General features: G+C 30.9%; 1 protein-coding gene across 4 annotated transcripts; it reads right to left on the reverse strand.

The window, feature by feature from the left end:
- Nucleotides 1-5565: 5565 nt before the first annotated feature.
- On the reverse strand, nucleotides 5566-17076 carry LOC114183111 (regulator of MON1-CCZ1 complex). Of its 4 annotated transcripts, none has more exons than XM_028070015.1 (14): nucleotides 16958-17076; nucleotides 16477-16578; nucleotides 15713-15872; nucleotides 15400-15614; nucleotides 14457-14716; nucleotides 12721-12874; nucleotides 12353-12462; nucleotides 12172-12259; nucleotides 10363-10695; nucleotides 10219-10293; nucleotides 8747-9264; nucleotides 8070-8178; nucleotides 7798-7977; nucleotides 5566-6069 (listed from the first exon to the last, which is right to left on the reverse strand). In XM_028070015.1, exons 4-14 carry the CDS (start codon nucleotides 15565-15567, stop codon nucleotides 5893-5895), a joined length of 2172 nt encoding a protein of 723 aa, XP_027925816.1. In that variant the 5' UTR covers nucleotides 15568-15614; nucleotides 15713-15872; nucleotides 16477-16578; nucleotides 16958-17076; the 3' UTR covers nucleotides 5566-5892. The 4 variants fall into 4 exon arrangements, with proteins under 4 accessions (XP_027925816.1, XP_027925788.1, XP_027925797.1 ...); XM_028069987.1 differs by having other exon boundaries at nucleotides 5566-6081; XM_028069996.1 differs by having other exon boundaries at nucleotides 5566-6081; nucleotides 16477-16592.
- Nucleotides 17077-18998: the final 1922 nt, after the last annotated feature.

Raw genomic sequence — 18998 nt, forward strand, 5'->3', positions numbered from 1 at the left:
TGTAATGTTAAATTAATATCTTCTTTAGTTCCATTTTAGCGCGCGCATAGGCAGAAGCTTCAGTGTTTGGGTTCCTGATTTGTCTTTCACTGCTTCACGAGAGGCGCGTGCAAGCGAAGATAGTGCGAATGAATGAGAATGGGTATTTCTAACTACTAATATGCCACCAGTGACAGTTGCATGTTTCAAGGAATGGGACCCACGACAGTCACATAGCTTCTCTATACTTTCAATGTGAACAAATTTTCCACTTTCTTTGCTACTCAGGACCCTACTCTAACCTTATTTCATGTTAAGGTTTTTCAATTGATACCCAAACTTCAAATAATTTCATACCATTAGTATTTTGTATACATTTATATTTATTTGACTCAAAATTAAATTTTGTGTAGAGAGAATTCACATGCATTGGGACAAGTATCTTTCTGTCAGTACTGTATTTTTATCTCAGTTTACAGAGTCAGACACAACTCTAAATAAATAGTGTCATGAAGTATATTTCGGTCTTTTTCTTCTCAAAAAATCTTATAAGATTTTTTACAGATATTACATGTGTGACTAACTTTTATTTTGAAACTTATAATTTTTTTTCTAATTTTTTTAATTATTATAAAATTTCTCATTATTGAATTTTTATAAATAAATAAACTTATGCGGATTTTATACTATGGTGTGATGTTTCATAATAGCGATCATATTGATGTTAAAGTTTATCATCTCAAGCATATTTTTTCATTCTCTATCATTATACCAATCTTAAGGAGTATTGATCCATTTATTTATCACTTCAAATGAAGTCTTATTACAATTATCCAGTTCACTCTTTGAAATTATATCACATCTTATCGATAAGATGAAATAGATAAATTATATATATATATATATATATATATATATATATATATATATATATATATATCAATCATAAGTCTGTGTGAAAAATAAATGTTATAATTTCTTTAATAAAATTTACTTTAAATACATTATCATAGATTCTCTTACTAGTTAATTTATGTAGATACAAATGATAAAGTAGAAAGTTTAAGAGATCAGTAAGTTGCAGGAAAAAAAAATGCACATTATTGAATAAAATTGATCTGACTATTAGATATTTATACAGAATAAATAAAAATAAAGTAATAACAGTCCATTTTTAACATATTTCATAATTATTCTGAAATAGATAATTTTAAATAAATCAAAATTTTATAACAATAATGTAAAATCTAACAGTTGAGAGTAGTAGATTGCCCGTACCGGCCGCGCATCATGCCCTTCTATTTTAGGACACTTATGCATTATACTTAAACTTCATAAAACATGGAGTAACAGAACTGATTTTTTAAATTCAGAAGTTCAAAATCTCAATATTTAATTTATCACTAAATAAGATATTTACATAGATAATGATATAAAAATGTTAACTGGTATATTGTTTACGGTTAATATTTATTTTACTATTTTATGATTATATTTAATATTTTAACATTGATGGATAGTTTATTTACTTAAATTTTATTATCTTTTTAGTTTTTCTAAAATTGAGATGTGATATTTCTCTATTAGATGGATTGATTGAGTTGTAACATATTTGAAATTATTAGGTTTGGTAAGGTGTGGTCTATGAAGACATTTCAACGACTTCAAGTATTAAATGTTCTGTATATTGTGATTGTCATTTACAAATATTGTATTCAGTGAACTTTTATTTGTATGGACTTTGAGAATAAACTTATATTTGATCTTATTGTATTTGTCATTTGACGTGATTATGAATTTAAATATTTGTTAATGTCTAATTGACATATTAATTACATGACTTAAATTCTGGTACATTATTTGTCTTTTGATAATCAACTATACTAGTTTGAGATGTGTTTGAACTACGTCTTTTTAAGTTATTTGTACATTGGCTCTTTATACTCGGGAAGGTATATGTGACCAAAAAAAAAATTAAAAGAAAAAATAATTTCTTTGTTGACATGTTGGATTCATTAGTACTCCTCTCATTGTGTGGGTGCTAAGTGTTTGGAACGATAAAAATTATCTAGCTTGGGAGAGGTTGTGATTTTCATTGCACTTACAAATATGGAGTAAGAATCACTCCTAGAGTTTTGTCTAAATGTTTTTCATTTATAATATTTAAAGAGTTTTTTCTAGCGGTGTTGTCATCCTTTCAAATAGGTAAGAATGTTTCTTTTTCAACTTACAAGAGTGTATCATGTTCTAAAGATTTTCTGTGGTCAAAAAGTTATGTGAAATATATATATATATATATATATATATATATATATATATATATATATATATATGCAAAGTTATGGGAGTATAGGTTGAACGTTGATAGCAAGAAGATTGAGATAAAAGAAGATGAATAAATCAACAAAACAATGCTCAAATACTAATTTTTTTGTGCAACCCAGTTATATGATTCTCTTTAAAGGGGTTGTGCACTTAATTTTAAATTAAAATTCAATTCAAATAATAAATAGCAACGTAATATATCAAATTATAAAAAAATAAAAAATAATAATATAATGATGAAGTAAGGTTGCAAAGAATTATGGAGACACAATAGTAAAATAGCACAATAAAATTCAATAAAGAATTCAAATTATTCCGTATCAGAAAGAACCTAAACATCAATATCGGTGACATAAAAAAGAGATGAATTTCATGATGTTAATAATATTAAAACAAAAAAATTATGCAAAATACTTTTGTTGATGGTTCATTTATTAGAGTAAATAACAAATTTAATTCTCCTAGTATGTGACATTGTCATTTTATTCCATAAAGATAATATAATTACAAAAAAAAAAAAAATCTTTGAATGTGAAAAAAGTTACAAATTTTATCTTGATGGTAAAAGAAGTCTAATAAAATAAATACCTAGGACTACATGACACATTAAACAATTGAATATATATGAATAACTAGTGATGGTCTAAAGAGAAAATTGTTTTTCATTTTACGTTTCCAAAAATTAATATGTCACAATATATTTATTTTCAATTTAGTCCATGAACTTAATTACTTATTATTCTTTTAATCTTTGAAGGTACTTTTTAATTTTTAATTAAGTGCTACATTGTACACAAACTATTAGCAAAATTTTCATCTTTTTATTTCTAATATTTTGTTACCATATCTTTTATATTCTATATTGACTGTCATATTAGTGTAGTTTTGGGTTTAATTAATAATTACAACTATATGTAATCAATTATAATTTAGTTTCATAGTTGTATCAAATACATATCATCAAATACATATCATGCAAATGTTTTAGTTGCACATGTAACATATAACTTTACGATCTCATCCGTAATAAGATTTTCTAATTTTAATTTTTGTTGAATATAATGTATTCATTTCATAAGAATATCAAACAATATCACGTCTTTCACCTTCATCTCCGTTATTTAGTTAAAAAAAAAAAAAAAACCATGATGTAAAATAGCAACTCAATGTACTTCAGGTTACAGCTTAACACATTTTGAGATTGTAAGTTTTAAAATATAATTGCTGAACTTGATATAAAGATGAATAATAAATTATGTGAAAGAAAGATAAAAAGTACGAGAAAAATAAAAACAAAGGTTGATGATTTTGTGCAAGGGATGCAGTAAGTCTTGACATTTAACTCTATCGCCATGCATGCAAAGATAGCTTATGCACAAGTAGGCAGATAAATGACTTTAAGTCTGTTCAACAATATTTAAATTGAATTAAATTACTTCCAGTGAATTGAACTATATAAAAAAAATTGCATTGAATTATAAATTGATTTAATTTTAAAAATACAATTGTTCATATGTATGACTCTCTAATCATTTAGTCTGTTGGTAATAATTCAAACAATTCAAAAAATAATTTCATTTAATTGATTAAAATCATAATATAGTTTAGCTCAATTCGTTAAATCATTACATAACATAATTAAAAAAATAATTTTTTGATTACTAAATTTTGACAACTTTCTTTTATAATTTTAGGTGTATCTTCTAAATGATTTTTTATTTTTTTTTTTCATTTTCTCAATTTCAATATTTCAAAATCACTTGAAAGATGTCACCTTATATTGTAAAAAAAAATTATCAAAATTTAGTAGTCAAAATATGATTGTCCATATAATCAAGTTCCTTTCTTTTTGTACATCTATTTTTTTTTTCTATTTACGTATTAATGAATCGTTTGTGTTTAGGATTCACGTAATGTGTCATCTATTTATAAAACAAAGTAAAATAAGTTTTATACAACAAAAGGATACACGAATGTGTCAGCAGCTTTAAAACTTGTATTAATATCATATTGGATGATGTTATTTACACAGAAAATCCCAGTATTATTTTTAATCTTGTGGAGTAGTTCAATCATATCTCATTCTTTTTTCTAAAACAACAAAGTGATGTTGCTTAAGGTATAATTTATAACATGATTAGTTTTCCTTTCTCACAGTTGTAGTGAGTTACAACCACGACAACCAAAACAAAATACTTTAAAATTTCAACTTCTTTTCCAACTAATCAATTTATGGACTTTTTTTATGCATCATTATGTAAGGCAAGCTGACATAATTATTTTTTTTCCGACTAAGATATTTTTCTAGCTTTTTTAGTGCATATTGGATAAAATATAAGTTTAATTAATTACTCAATATTTGAGACCCCATAAAAGAATATTAATGTGTTACATTAATAATTCAAGATCAGTTTATCCTTACATTATTAAATTATTGTGTTCACTTATTTAGTCAACAACTCCGTTTTAAAAACATCATCAAACGGCAGCTGAGAATTATTACAATAAGAAAGCTAACTCTATAATAAAAGGCTGTTATAACAAAACCAAGCAACCATAACACCATTATTTAACACTGTTGTAATATATGTCTGTCTTCAACATTTTGAAAGTTTATTACAGGATTAATTTGTTTTTAAATACATGTTTGTAAAGTTGTGTGCTTTATCAAATGATAAGACTATTTTATTTAATAAGGTTGTCGAATAAAAAATTACAAGATAATTACAAAAAATTGTACTTTTTTATATAATGATATAAATATACTAACACTACTTAAATAAAGAAGGAATTATTAGTTACATTTTTCACATTAGAGTTAGAAAACATCCTTCTCTATTCCTCCGTGTGTACATAAATATTTTGTTTGACAAATGTACTTTCTTTAATATATTTTTAAGATCAGTAGAAGTGAGCTTGTATAATTTCAATAATAAAATTCTAAACAAATCAAACTGCACTAGATAACATTTGATTTTGTTTTAATTATTGGGTTTTTTCTTTTATATGGTTTCCTAGTTTTTGTTATGATATATTACAGAATATTTATATCTTTTTACTCCTGACTACTTTTTATCGGAAAACTTAATTAATTCACCTTTGTGAAACCAGTGATTCTTTGGCAAGTAGAGAACATAATTGTTTGTGTTATTAATGAAATTAAAACGTACAGAAAATACCAACACTTAGACATTAAAATGTTAAGAGAACTAGAATAATACAGACGGAAATCAAAAACAAAAGAACAAAAAGTTAGCATGCTAAAATATTAAGTTTGCTTTGGCATCTTAATATAAATTAAATACTTGGAATTAATTACAAAACATTTGGAAATTTTAGCATCTTTCCGAGAAAAATTCATCACTCTGTCCTTTCCCTCCCAAAATGTATGTATGTATTGAACAGTTATGCAACAGCTGCAAAACTCAACCAAAGTATCTACCACAGCTATTCTAACTAGGGAGACATTTATTTAACTTACAACATGAAACCATTATATTTCGTATCTAATAGAAACCAGACGTCATAGCCAGATATTCCTACGGTTGAACAAGGATAATGACTCAATTTCAAGTATTCTTTTATTTCTCAAACAGTCATGGATGAGTTCATTTCATTGAGTATACGGCAGTATCTATTATGGTCTGAGGTGTTTTTGAAGCCAGGAAGAAAATCTGTAAAGAACCTTAGAACCGCAGCAAGGTGTTGAGAGTCGTTGGAAACAAATGCTGCTTCTAAGAACAATGATGGCCGGATGGTATCCACCTGAAAATAATTCTTAAAACTAGTCAGCTTTAGTCTTTTGAAAATTAAGCAAAATCATAAACACAAACATTGTCATACTTGTTTCCTTATTATATGTTCAATCACAACATTACCATACAAGTAGTTTGATATTAGATTTTGTACATCAGCTGGAACCGGAAACTAACCATTTACTATTATGGAAATAAGCATAATAATTGCAAGATATATCAATAACTTAAAAACTAAGTAGTCTCTCATTAGTGAAAGCTCACAAAACAAAATTTGAACTGTTAAAGCAGGCAGTCTGGCCTAACGAACCAAGGTATCAAGGCATAAAAAGTGACGGGTCAGTCCAATCCAAATCGATAGATCATTCTAACTCATCTAAAGATAAAATTTAAATCCAAAATAAAAATGTACTTTTAAAATTTTCGTCATTTAATTAAACTAATTTTAATTTTTGGAATAGATAATTTGATATATAAATTATAATATGTATATGTCCTAATAAAACAATATTACTTTTAATTTTTCTAAATATAATTACTATTTTAAAAAACGAGCTGACAATAGCTTATAGGTTAACTAGGTCCAAAAAGCCCATATGGACTAAGGGCTAAATACTCGGGGAAAAAATAACTTAGTAATTCACTCTGTTCTGCGGATGTTTTGTATCTATCAGGAACGCTATCTCCCTAACCATACCAACAACTTCAACACTCTGTCTATGACCATAAAAAGTTGGTCCGCGAGGTTTCAATGAAATCAATAACAATATCTGTACGCGATACCATCTTATAGAAATATAATCCATCCCAAAGAAATTGACGTGGTTCAATCACGTCAACACAGTATTTAAATTGACGAGAAAGTAGGTGAAAAAAAATCATTTTTTAGAATTTAAATTTGTCTTCATTTTCTTTTCACTTTCTCTCTAACAAACAAATCAAAAGGCACTCCTTTCCGTAGTTTCTTTCTCCTCTATTTTTTCTTCCTCCAACTTTGTTGGAATTCAAGACGAGTTAGAAGTTTTACATTGAGCAAAAATAGTAAGACGACTAATATATACATAGAAGGATCCATAAACCTAATGTCATAAGATTTTAGGTTGAAAGTGGTTTCTTAATCTCTTATATGGGTCTGTTCATGATCCATTGGTATCAAATCTCCCCTTAGAAAAATCTCACAATTGTATCAGAGCCAATGATTTATAACCTAATGACGACTTGGACAAGTATAGTATAAAGTAAGTAAAGAATCCTAAAATAAGGTTCCTTGTATCGAAAGTCTTCCATTTTAGGAGGCATGTCCCATTTTAGAATGTGGACAAAAGGGCATTTAGTAGGAAACGAAATCAGGTCTATAGAGGAGATGTGGTCTTATTGGTTTATATTCAGGATCTTTATCAAGATAACATCCTTTGCGCGGGTATCATGTGTGTCTGCTCAGGGTGAAGCACTAGGTGAAGATTACAACTGGAGGCACCTAAACCCTACCGTTAGTGGATTTTGAAAACAGTATAACACCTATACTTTATTTTCAGCGAAGGAATATCTATCTCCAGATGTTGGGAAATAATAACCTATCATACAGGGATAGCTGTTTTCTATAGCAAAAATGCATACAAGAATCAAAACGGCAACACGAGAGTCCCCAGTTTTCCATTATCTCCCGGATGTCTTCGTTATTTAAAATATTATATAATGACTACTTCCTATACCAGGAGTCAGCACAGTAAGAAGTTACCCTGTTTTTCCGTGCATATCTCAAGGCTTCAAGGTAGTATCCATCCTGCACAAGCAGCAAAACATAATCATGATGTAAACCTAATTGTCTCAGCATATCAAGACCAAGCTTCCTAGTTTGAGCATTCTGGCGACCAGACTCTAGGAGTTGCAGTGCGACTTCCTTAGATGGCTCCAGAATCTGCAACAGAAAGAGACACGTCTTAGAATCAAACAAATCATAATGAACAAAAAAAGGCTTCCAACCTTTACACTTATACAGAATTTTCCGACCTTGTTTAAGACAAACAACCCGAGCTCTGCATAACGTTCATTGCGAGCCAGAAGCTGAATAATTAATACATACACATTTGGGAGTACACGTATCTTTTCTGAATTTGCACTGTAACAAAAATAAAGAGTGAAGATTTAAAGTAGTGGAGGCAAAATTTTCTAGATCCAGAAAAATATAGCATAAAAATCACCCGAATGTACACCTTTTAAAGTGGACACCTGGTCCTATACAACTGACCTAGTATATGTTTACATAACATCCTAAATCAAGTCCATGGCTGGCTAATGGCAATTGTGAGTTTTCAGATTTTTCTGGACTTGCCTTATTTACTTACAAATTATGATAATATGACAGTGGACCAACAAAACTCCATTAGAATCTAGAGCAAATCTATCAATACCTTCAGAGTTTTCAAAACAACTTCTCAATTCTTGTAACTATGAGCATTTAATGTTTATTATCTTTCAGATAGTTCGATATCTGTTTAGCATAATTCAATATTCCTCTAGAAGTTGTGATGTAAGAAGTATTCTCTTCAAAACAGTAGTTGTTATTCATTATTTTAGTAATAATTCTTGTTAAACAAATCAATCTGCAAAGCAGAAAAGATACTTCAGCACATTGAGAAAATTCCCTTTCTCATTTTTCTCATACTAACTCAATAACAATAGCATACCTGTGAAGGAACTCAATAATGATAGCAACCAAGTAAGAAGGGTCTCCGACCATCTCTTCATCAACAGGAGAAAAGACAAAGCTGTACATCTCATCTGGTGAAATTGCCGCAGAAGTAAGTTGGGATTCCTCTTGCCCAGATTGAAGAGATGATTGCATATCATAAGCACTGTGGGCATCCTTTGAATTGTGTTTTGGATTTGTAGACTGAGACTCATTATCAGAATCCATACTTGAAACAGCCGAAGCTTTATTAAGAGATCCACTGTCGACTCTTTCCATAGACTCATGAATGATTGATTTTCCAATTAAATCTCTTTCGATAGCAGATACCTCAGCACCAGAATTTTGATCAACAGAAGTTGATGCCTTTTCTGGTTTCACTCCCTTGAGATAGTTACCAGTTTTAATTGAATGGGAGTATGAGCTGACTAGTACATTTACAGCCTTGGCAACCACAGGCACAGGCCTGTGCTCTAGAATGAGTGTACGTGTAATACCCAAGCACAATTGTTTAGCCTGAAAACCATAGACGAGGGGACATTTTGTGCAAAAATTAATTATTTCAAACTTTCAAACAGACAAGTATGGACATTTTGTCTAGCATGAAAATTACAAGATGCTTCCAATTCCCAATCAAAAAGTTTAGAATAATTATATTTAACAGTCCTGAATACAGCTATGTAACACTTTACTTCCATAATTGGAAATCAGAATAAATTTTCTTGACAACTAAAATAAAAATAATTCTTTACATAGGGTAGATGATACCTATCCACTGTTAAATGTCCATTCAATGCACTTTAGTTCTCATGTTGTACAGAGGGATACTAATAAGGTGCAAAGGTTCCCTAACTAAATGACTTGAGCAAAAAAGCATGAAGTCACAGCTAACTTTATTTCAAGGACTCAAATTTGATAAACCGCTAGCAAACCATTTAAATTAGTAAACAAAAAATTAAAAATAATGGATGAGTTTATTTCATTTATTATGCTAAAGCTGGGATGCAAAAAAAAAACTAATGCATAAATCTGTGCCAAAGGACAACTGAGAGTGGCAAGTGATATGAGAAAACTTTATTGTACAAACTAGGTCAAAACCAAGGTGTGTGAAAAAAAATAAAAACATGACCTTTTTTAGCTTAGTACCTTCCATTCTTAGTGTAACATCTAGAAGTGAGAGGTTATCATGCAGCGGGGTAATAAAACTTGCCAAATTTGAAAAACTAAGTTTATTTTAGGACTCAATCAACACTTAACGAATTAACTAACTACTGGGACTGTAATGACAGCTCCAACAAATAAAGTTTTCAATACACATTTGTGGGCACAATTCCAGTTACAAACTAATTAAAGGAAAACTGTCTTGTGGATTGAATTAAAAAGAAATAACCAATAGAAACTGCTTCATTATTGCACCCACAAGAATAAACCAATTAGATGCATTTTATGACTAGGCCGGGAGAAAGATACCTTGTTAGCTTCCAACCTCCGCCGCTGCAGGAACTCTAATACAGATGGGACCTCTGAGCTACTGGCAGAAATTGCCTGCAAGATAAATTATTCATGAAAAAAATGCACCTTAATTCAGTATTGAAATATATACAGATAACTGACCTCTATGTCTAAATTAAACTTCCATAATAACTTATTGGCCACATCGCATACAAGGTCAGGCACTAGGAAAGTCCATGCATTGGAGTATGTAACTGCTCCATGATTACTCAAAACATTACTGTCAGAACTCTCACTGTCTCTGCCACTAGATTGAGATGAAGTACTGGATCTGGGGAATCCCCTAAATAATAAAGGAAGTGGTGCAGATATTGGTGCTCGTGAATCTGCAAAGAGATCATAAAGTATAACAACCTTTGCATCAACTTGATGAATAAGAAGTACATTGTCGACCACACTCACGGCAATCCTGTTGGAATAAATTGGAAAAGAGCCCTGCATATACCATTGACATGAGTCTAATTTTTTCAAGTCCATAGTTCAATGGCGAATTACATAAATACTACTTTCATACAAGCTCTAGGATAAAATTACATACCCCAGATGGTCAGATCATATCTTATCTGTGTAACTAGTTAAAATGCCTTTAATTTATTACTATATGGCAAGTGTTTAACATAGTTATAATTGTCTTAGATTAGAGAGTAAATTAGTATACATGATTGTATTCCTGTATAGATGTGTTGACCATAGAAAATTGAAAGAAAATCAATGTGTATTATGTCATATGCTGTGAGATATTTGTGTGGTAACCTTTCTCCTTAAAATCTTTGAAAATTCAATCTTTGTTTTTTTTTTTTTTATATTGATTGTAGGACTACTTGGAGAGGCTAAATGAGGAAGAATCGAAGAGATTTTCAGCTCATTTTGGAGCATGAAAACATGACCATTGGAAGGAGATTGTTGATATTTCCTTGCTGTCTACTGTGTCAAAATGCCTACAAGTTTGTTTAAACATCCAGAACCATGTAACTATATAGACCTGTGCACGTTTAAACTTTAAACATCCAAAGTTGCTTCTAAACGTACTGAGCTTGTCAAGACTGACAAATAGTTTATCCTAATTTAGAAGATAAACTTTTATTGATTGAAAAACATTTTGTAACGCACGGAACACCTACTGGAGAAATTACGAATATATCTCATCAAATTGGTTATAGAGATCACTTTTTCCTCATTTTCTCTCTCTAGGTTTTATTCCTTTTTCCATGTATCACTAAATCCCTAGGTTGGGGGACAGGAGTCATTATTCAATTATTGTGTGATTTGATCTCAATTTTCATTTCTACCCTCCAATTGAGCGAATTGCTTTGAACTTGATGCAATTATTGGCAATCCACCTAGAAATTAAAATTAAATTCAATCTTTCAATGGAAAAAAGATTATTGAGTTGGATGGGGAATTTCACCAAGCTGTTTGAGCCTACAAATAGGACTTGATAAACTATGAGATCTTCAAAAATACAAACTAATGTTTAATTCTAGCTTCTGTTGAGATTTGGGAATACCTAAAGAAATAGGGTTTTGGTTAGCACAAAGGGTTAAATTTCAAGGAAATTAATTTACCTAAAGTAGCAAATTTGGGCCTGAATAGGTTGATAATTCATTGGATCGAAAGCTGAATTTAATTACTCGAGAGGAATCTAACCCTAGCTGCAGTTCATCATTGTTACATCAATTTTAATCTTCGGACTAGTGCTTTGTGCTCTGCTTTTGCACTCTTTGTTCTGTTTTATTTTCGGAATCACTCAATGTAATCCATCTTTATTCAGTATTTGAATCTAATCCATGTGGGAACGACCACTTTATTACTTGATTCAACTTGGTTAGAAAATATTTCCAGATTGTTATGCAAACAAGAATTATGAGTGAACTGAAATAGTAAAGCATTCAGAATTTGAGAAAAACCAACCTGCTGTATTACTGCATCACGATATAGCCGATAAGAATGAAGCAGCATAGCAACTCTATCAACTTGTAAGCAGTATATCCTACCATAACTGTTGTTGATTGTTAAAGACATAAATCGTTAAATAGGAAGCTTTGCTAATTATAAAGGTATAAGTTGGATGAAGTAAATAACTGATACATACACAGTAACAATAAAGACATCTTCAGCTGCTAAAACAGGCTTACTATTTGCCTCAGATTTGGCCATAGCCATCTCAAATCTTGGCAAACGAACAATATCTGCAGATGAAATCTAAGAAAGGCATTGCTGTATTAGCCAAAAAGAAATAGCACAGGAGCTGTATCAGTTGACATTCTAAATTAATACTCATTACTCATGATGAGTCACAACAAGCACCATTACATTGACACATGCCACTCTTTTCTAAAAAAACAATGATATCTAGCCTTATTTTGAAAAAAATAAATAAAAAAAATACTATTCTTCATGGTAAATATCTTCCTGATCTAACAATTACAAGAAAAAGAAGCAAGCAATACAAACTCTCACCTGAAAGCCATGGAATGTCTTGCACTGCATGCCAGAAGCAAGAAGAACCAAGCGACTTTCATGGGTGTAAACATACCAACTGACATTCAGTTTCTTTGTTTGCACCAGTTGCAGTGATTTTGACTCTGAATTATAAGCATACAAGTCTAGACCACTGTTTAGGAAGTTTTTAAGTCAGTATATACATAAAAAAATGAAAACAAAAACATAAAGGAAAGAGAAATATTGATAAAAGAATACTTGGAAAATTACATAGAAAAGCTAGTCATTGTTGGAAAGCCCGAGGACATTTAAACCCCAGACTAGAATCTCATAATTATAATGTGGGTCTCAAGTCACATTCCAGAAAATTGGATCATAACATCCTACGACACTGAGTCTTATTGCCTAAGTGGGTTGCTGTGCACCAGCCCTCTACCTAGTCTCTGACAAACACTGCAACGGCAGCATCACCAACTCACATCATTTGTTTGCAGCTAAGAGACATGGCGAAAAGCTTCGATATGATTAATAATAACAGGGGGTGATTTAGTCTAAAAAAATAGTTATGTTTAGCAGGTGTAAGGACTTGTAGATCCCACATTAGAATCTCACAATTCAAATGTAGACTCACCAACTGCAGCATGTGCTCTAAGATTTTCTTCTTTCTGGTAGCCACTGTGTTTCTTTTAACATTTTTTGCTATGTAGACTCACCAACCATTGTCATGTTCTCTAACTGTTTTTTACTTTGCAGCAATCGCCATGTCAGGCAGTCATCATGCCCTTTGACCATTTTTAACCATTTTTAACTAGCTTGACTCGTATGTTGCAGTTTGAGAGGGAGTGCTAAAGATATGATTTTAGATGACAAAACATATTGAAGATTGATTGTTGTTGCTTTGACAAAGAGAAAGTCATGCTTGGAGAATATCTAATAGCTTTGTAATTCATTATTAACTTCTTCAACTTCGGCAACCAACTAACTATATGTTGACTAAGTCTCTAAGGCGGTCTTATGTTGATAACATTTGTAGCAAGTTTGTCTCATTTGATACATATGCTCCAACTTGAGGTGGAGTATTAGAGATATAAGTTGATTATGTTAAAGATATGATTTAATTACACTAAATAGGGAGATATGATATGATTTGATAGGAAAATATCTTATTAAATATTTCTCATTATTAGATATTGATTTTGTTCCTTATTATTATATCTCTTCTTCACTATAAATAAGAACACTTATGTGTGTATCCAACTCACAGAATTCATTATATTCCTTCTTTGTTTCTCAATTCTAAATATGGTACCAACGTGGTACCATCCTCCATGATCTGTTTTGTCACTAATCCTTTCAACAACTTCCTTTCAGCATTAATACATTGCTCAGCTAACATGTTAGCAGGTTACAGACATCTGAAGGGTAGGGCAACCAAATCATAACGATCTGAAATATGACAGAATAAATAATTCACTAAAACTAAAATAATTCAAGTCTCTTATTCCATTCAGTAATTCAAATACGTTTACAAAAATGCTTGGTCCAATGAAGCTTCTCACAAACCTCAAAAAATCCAAATAGATTAATTATCCTCTAAATTTTCAAGATATTGTAGGACTGCAAATCTCTGGCTAGGAAGGAAGCACTGTTATTAGCATTTGTTGGGTTTCTTCTTAATTTAACAATCAGAATATGTAAAAAGTAGATGTATATCAGATCAACAAACAATAGATGAATAAATAAGCTAACCATACCTTGTCTTAACAAGAACGATATCACACTGGTGACTATCTGTCCAAAAAAACCCAAGTATACTTTCTGATTCTGGCCTGCACTTATGGCTAAAAGTACCCCCAGTCTCTCTATCCCAAAACTGCATCTCATGGTTTGATCGCTGGACTGCTATTACCTTTGTGTCTAAAGAATATCGAATAGCTATAATAGGGCCTTCACTTATTGAGTCAGCGGTTGGATCAATTAGAGGATCAAAGGGACCAACTTTCCATGAAAATACCTAAATGATACAAACACAAGCAGACAGTGTGATCGAATACAAAATTAGAAAAATGAATTACCATTTAGAAACAATTCAAAAATCTGGGTTTGCAACACACCTTATATTCACTAGACCTTGAATATACAAAGCATATCACAACATAGTAATCAATACATGGTATAGTGGAGTAGTAAAACAAAGCAGCCCTAAGCTGCCAAGGCATTTTAAACCAATTTTTACCACTGAGACAACATTATTTAATTTTTTTCTTTTTGGAGTAAAATTGTGATTTCAACCCCCATTTTGTAATGCACATTTTGCTTCAGAAACATAGAAAGATTTGAAAACCTTTTTGTCGACTACTCAACAAAAGTTACCTCTAGTTTGATAAATGTCCTTTCACACTTAACCAAACCACTTTTTTCCATAATTGTCCCATTCTTGCTTCTTCCAATCAATCTACTAATTTTTATATAATTGTAACTTTACTGTTTCCTTTCATTTTTTGACTTCATTTCTATCTGCTCCTAGATTGACGATGATTATGTGCTTATTGTTTATAATGAAATTCTTTAATTTTGGGATTTTTTGTAATTTATTTCCATGGACAGTATAAATTATTTATATTGTATTAAAATAGTGTCCATCCTGCTACACCAATTTTTTGCTGGTGGCAGTATTGCTACAGTGTATCATATTACCTGGTCAACTGTTGGAGAGAGTATCAACTTATTTCCATCATCATAAAATAATCCACTAGATCCAGGAACATTGCACCGAAGTGGTGGATAATGAATGTAAGCGTGTGAAAGACCATCAGATCCACTCAGACCTATATTAGGCTTTGAAGTTGATGCTTTCCCAGACATGTTATATTGCGTTGTTTACACAATTTGTAGTGGATGAAAAATAACAGCTGCAGCAAAACTTCAATATTTTTATTTAAACTAGTGGTAAAAGGTAAAAACTAAGGCATATATGATTAACAGGAGACAAAAGTACAGAAAGTTAAACCTTTGCCTGCAACAAGTTGTAGCACTTTCTCTTAAAGTTACGATTGAGAACTTCTTCTACAAAAACTTCTACTTGTCACCATCAAGCTTTCTAGTTTACTTTTTCAGCAGCTCTTGGAACAAGGAATTAAGTGGGCTTTCACTTAAACCTTCTTTTTGAGCTGTTTGGAGAAATATTTTGAAACATGAGAAATTTATTAGAAATGTCAAAAGAATGGTAACGATTATACAGTAGAAACCACAATACGGTTTCAGCAACAGAAACAGGAAATCAATAAAGTATAATCAGAAGCAGATCTAACTATCAAAAGTCATGATCCATTTAAGGGTAGGATTGTTTAAGTTTAAAGATAGTGATCGTATGATACAGCTTTGTTTAAGAGCATTGTTTACGGAAGCTACTATCCTTATCTTCTCATAAAAACAATAAGAGTAACATTTTTGAGGTTTCACTTTTCTATTTTTTATTTTTAAATTACATAGCTATTATAATTTGTCAATCGTATGTTTTCATTAAACTCACCTTTATAAAAACTCAAACCAACAGGCCCTAAATGAAGTGTGCAAAACTGTTTATCTTCAGTCTTTCTAAGAATATTGCTAAAACAAAAAACATACAAACAGGCCATAGATGAAGTGTGCAAAACTGTTTATCTTCAGTCTTTCCAAGAATATTGATAAAAGAGAAAAACATGCAAGCTATTTCTTTTACTTAAAATGTAAGAAAGAACATATAACAGCAATGCCAATTATAGAATGCAATACCATATTCTGCATACAACTCTTTAGTGCCAGAAATTCCTTCACACACATATCACGTTCAATGTCTGGAACCTTCACTGCAACACAGCTCCCATATGCTTTTGCCTATTAGATGAGGTCTTAACCAAATCAATGTTTATGTTTGTGTCAAACCATCTGAAGATAGTACGGAGAAGACAAGAAGAGAATAGGAAAGCACCTATAATACAACCCAGTCTATCTCTTTTCTAACTTCCTTACCTCAATGATAATCGCGCTCTTAAAGAGTTTATCAAACTAAATAAATTAAACTTCTTGCAATTGAAAACAATAAAATCAAGCCAACCATTTACCGAAGGTACAAACAAATTATATAAATTATTCTGTATGAGTCTAACCAACCACCTACATGATGTAACCAAAAGGTTCTACACGCAATATTTCATCATCTAACCCAAAACCAAAAGCACATTTCTGGCTTGATCTACGTAAAACAAAATCAAACCTCAGATACACAATTCACTAAAATACGCTTGAGAGTAGAAGCTGTATTCTTCTTCTCCTTCATGTCGACAGCAGTGCAAAATCTACATAAGCCAGAATTAAACGACAATCATCTGTAACCTACCAAAAAACCAAAGCAAAACCAAATTATAAACATATTCGTATTTGCAAGTTTCAAAGAAACTTACATTTACTTACGATACCACCACCGCTAATAATAATAACTTAATTAAAATTTCTAGAATCACATAGATTTTCACACCGGGAATATCAGTAAACGAAAAAGATAAAAACCCCTAAGGTACCTTCGCCCAATATGCTTGCACACCTAATCATGCGAGAATAATAGAAATTGAAAAGAAAAAAAAACATACGAGACGAAGAAAATTGAGAATCTGCATAAAGCACGTATGTATTCGTGAAAAAGGCGACTAGAAAATAACAGAAATGTGAGAGAGAGAAATTGTTTACCATCTCAAGCACTGGCCACATACATTCTGCAACAGAATTAATCGTAGATCACGAAGCGGGCTTATAGATATTCTTCTTTTCAATTCAATTCATAATTTTAATAATGTATAAAAACGATGCTGCAGTGAAACTACCTACCAGTCGCATTGCTTGTGCTGCTAGTTGCGACTCACTGGATGGTTTCCCTTTCTCTACGCTGCATTTCACCCGTGGGCCCAACGTCGGAGCTTATATGGGCTCATCATGGTAATAATAAGGCCCAATAGCTCATGCACCTTTTGGACTTTTACTTCCTGTACCTCATTGTGTTAATCTTTTCATACACTCCAAGTATCTTTAAGCCACTGTCATTCACCGTTGTTGGTCGGAGTGCACATATTACACTCATAATTGATGCTCTCTTTTTTTCAATATCTCTTTCCTTTACTTTAAATTAAAAATATTGTCATGCATAGAATGGATAACATTTACATGTTTCAAATATGATGTTCATGTTTTGTAGATTTTACGCTTCTATTAGCTTGAGTTTTCTTTTTCTATTCCTTTAGCTTTGTATTTATCTATTAGGATACACAATGATATCATATGCATATGCAAGAGAATTTAATACCACTCCACAAAATAAACACTACATTTATTGATATATTGTTAAGTTCATTTCTAATTAAATCATTATAGGTACATGTAGAATGTCATTTTAACATGTAAGTTAACCCAACTCATTACGAATTCTAAATTTAAAAAGATTGCAAATTTCAATACAAGCCAAAAATGAATCCATCCACTAAAAACCTAGCTTACTTGAGTTAAACATGTGGTGAGTCAAATTAATTCATCAATCCACCCATAAATTTAAATATAAAATTAATTAAAAAAATGAAAACCCTAAATGTTTTTCTCTATCTAATTCTCTCTCTAAACTAGAGGAATGAACATTTTTTGTTTGCATAAAATGAATGATACAACTTTATATAAATATTTAAAACAAATACAATTGTGTAAAAGTGTATAAAATAAAAAAGCAAAAGTAGAATAACACACCAAAGTCACATTTATCAACTTAAGCCACTTTCCTCTAGCTTTTAGTACCTTTTGTTTCGGTTGAAGGTAGTTTTTGTGAACCTATGAACCTATAATATGCCTTGACTTTATTTTGATTTTAATCAAAATTATAATTTAGCTTTTTAATAGATTGAAGAAAAAAATTTGTAACTTTTTTTAAGTGAGTCAACCCGTTTAAAACCCACCAACACATGGTGGGTTAGACCAGATTCAAATTTTTTAAGTTCACTAATAAATGAACCGGGTTTGATTGACTCACTAAGAAGTCAACCCGTGGTGAGTCGGGCGAAATCGAGTCGGGTCAGGTGACCTGTTTTGTATACAACAACAATATTCATTATCAACATCAACATAAGTGACCTCATCAAACACTTACCACATTTTATATAATGTGCCATTAAATTAAAGTTCTTTTCACATATAAACTTTTCTAGAATAGTACGAGGTTATCACATTGATCATGGTATTGCAACTATTACACAAGTTTAACATGAATAAATAAAAGAAGC

Source organism: Vigna unguiculata, chromosome 1, assembly GCF_004118075.2.
Source record: "Vigna unguiculata cultivar IT97K-499-35 chromosome 1, ASM411807v1, whole genome shotgun sequence".
Taxonomy (NCBI): domain Eukaryota; kingdom Viridiplantae; phylum Streptophyta; class Magnoliopsida; order Fabales; family Fabaceae; genus Vigna; species Vigna unguiculata.

Coding starts and splice junctions, on each gene's coding strand:
- LOC114183111 (XM_028069987.1), bottom strand. CDS start 15,567: ATGTCTGGGAAAGCATCAACTTCAAAGCCTAATATAGGTCTGAGTGGA. Junction 10,696..12,171: donor GTGATGCAGTAATACAGCAG/GTTGGTTTTTCT, acceptor TGGTATATGCAG/GGCTCTTTTCCAATTTATTC. Junction 9,265..10,218: donor GGAGGTTGGAAGCTAACAAG/GTATCTTTCTCC, acceptor TATGGTTTTCAG/GCTAAACAATTGTGCTTGGG.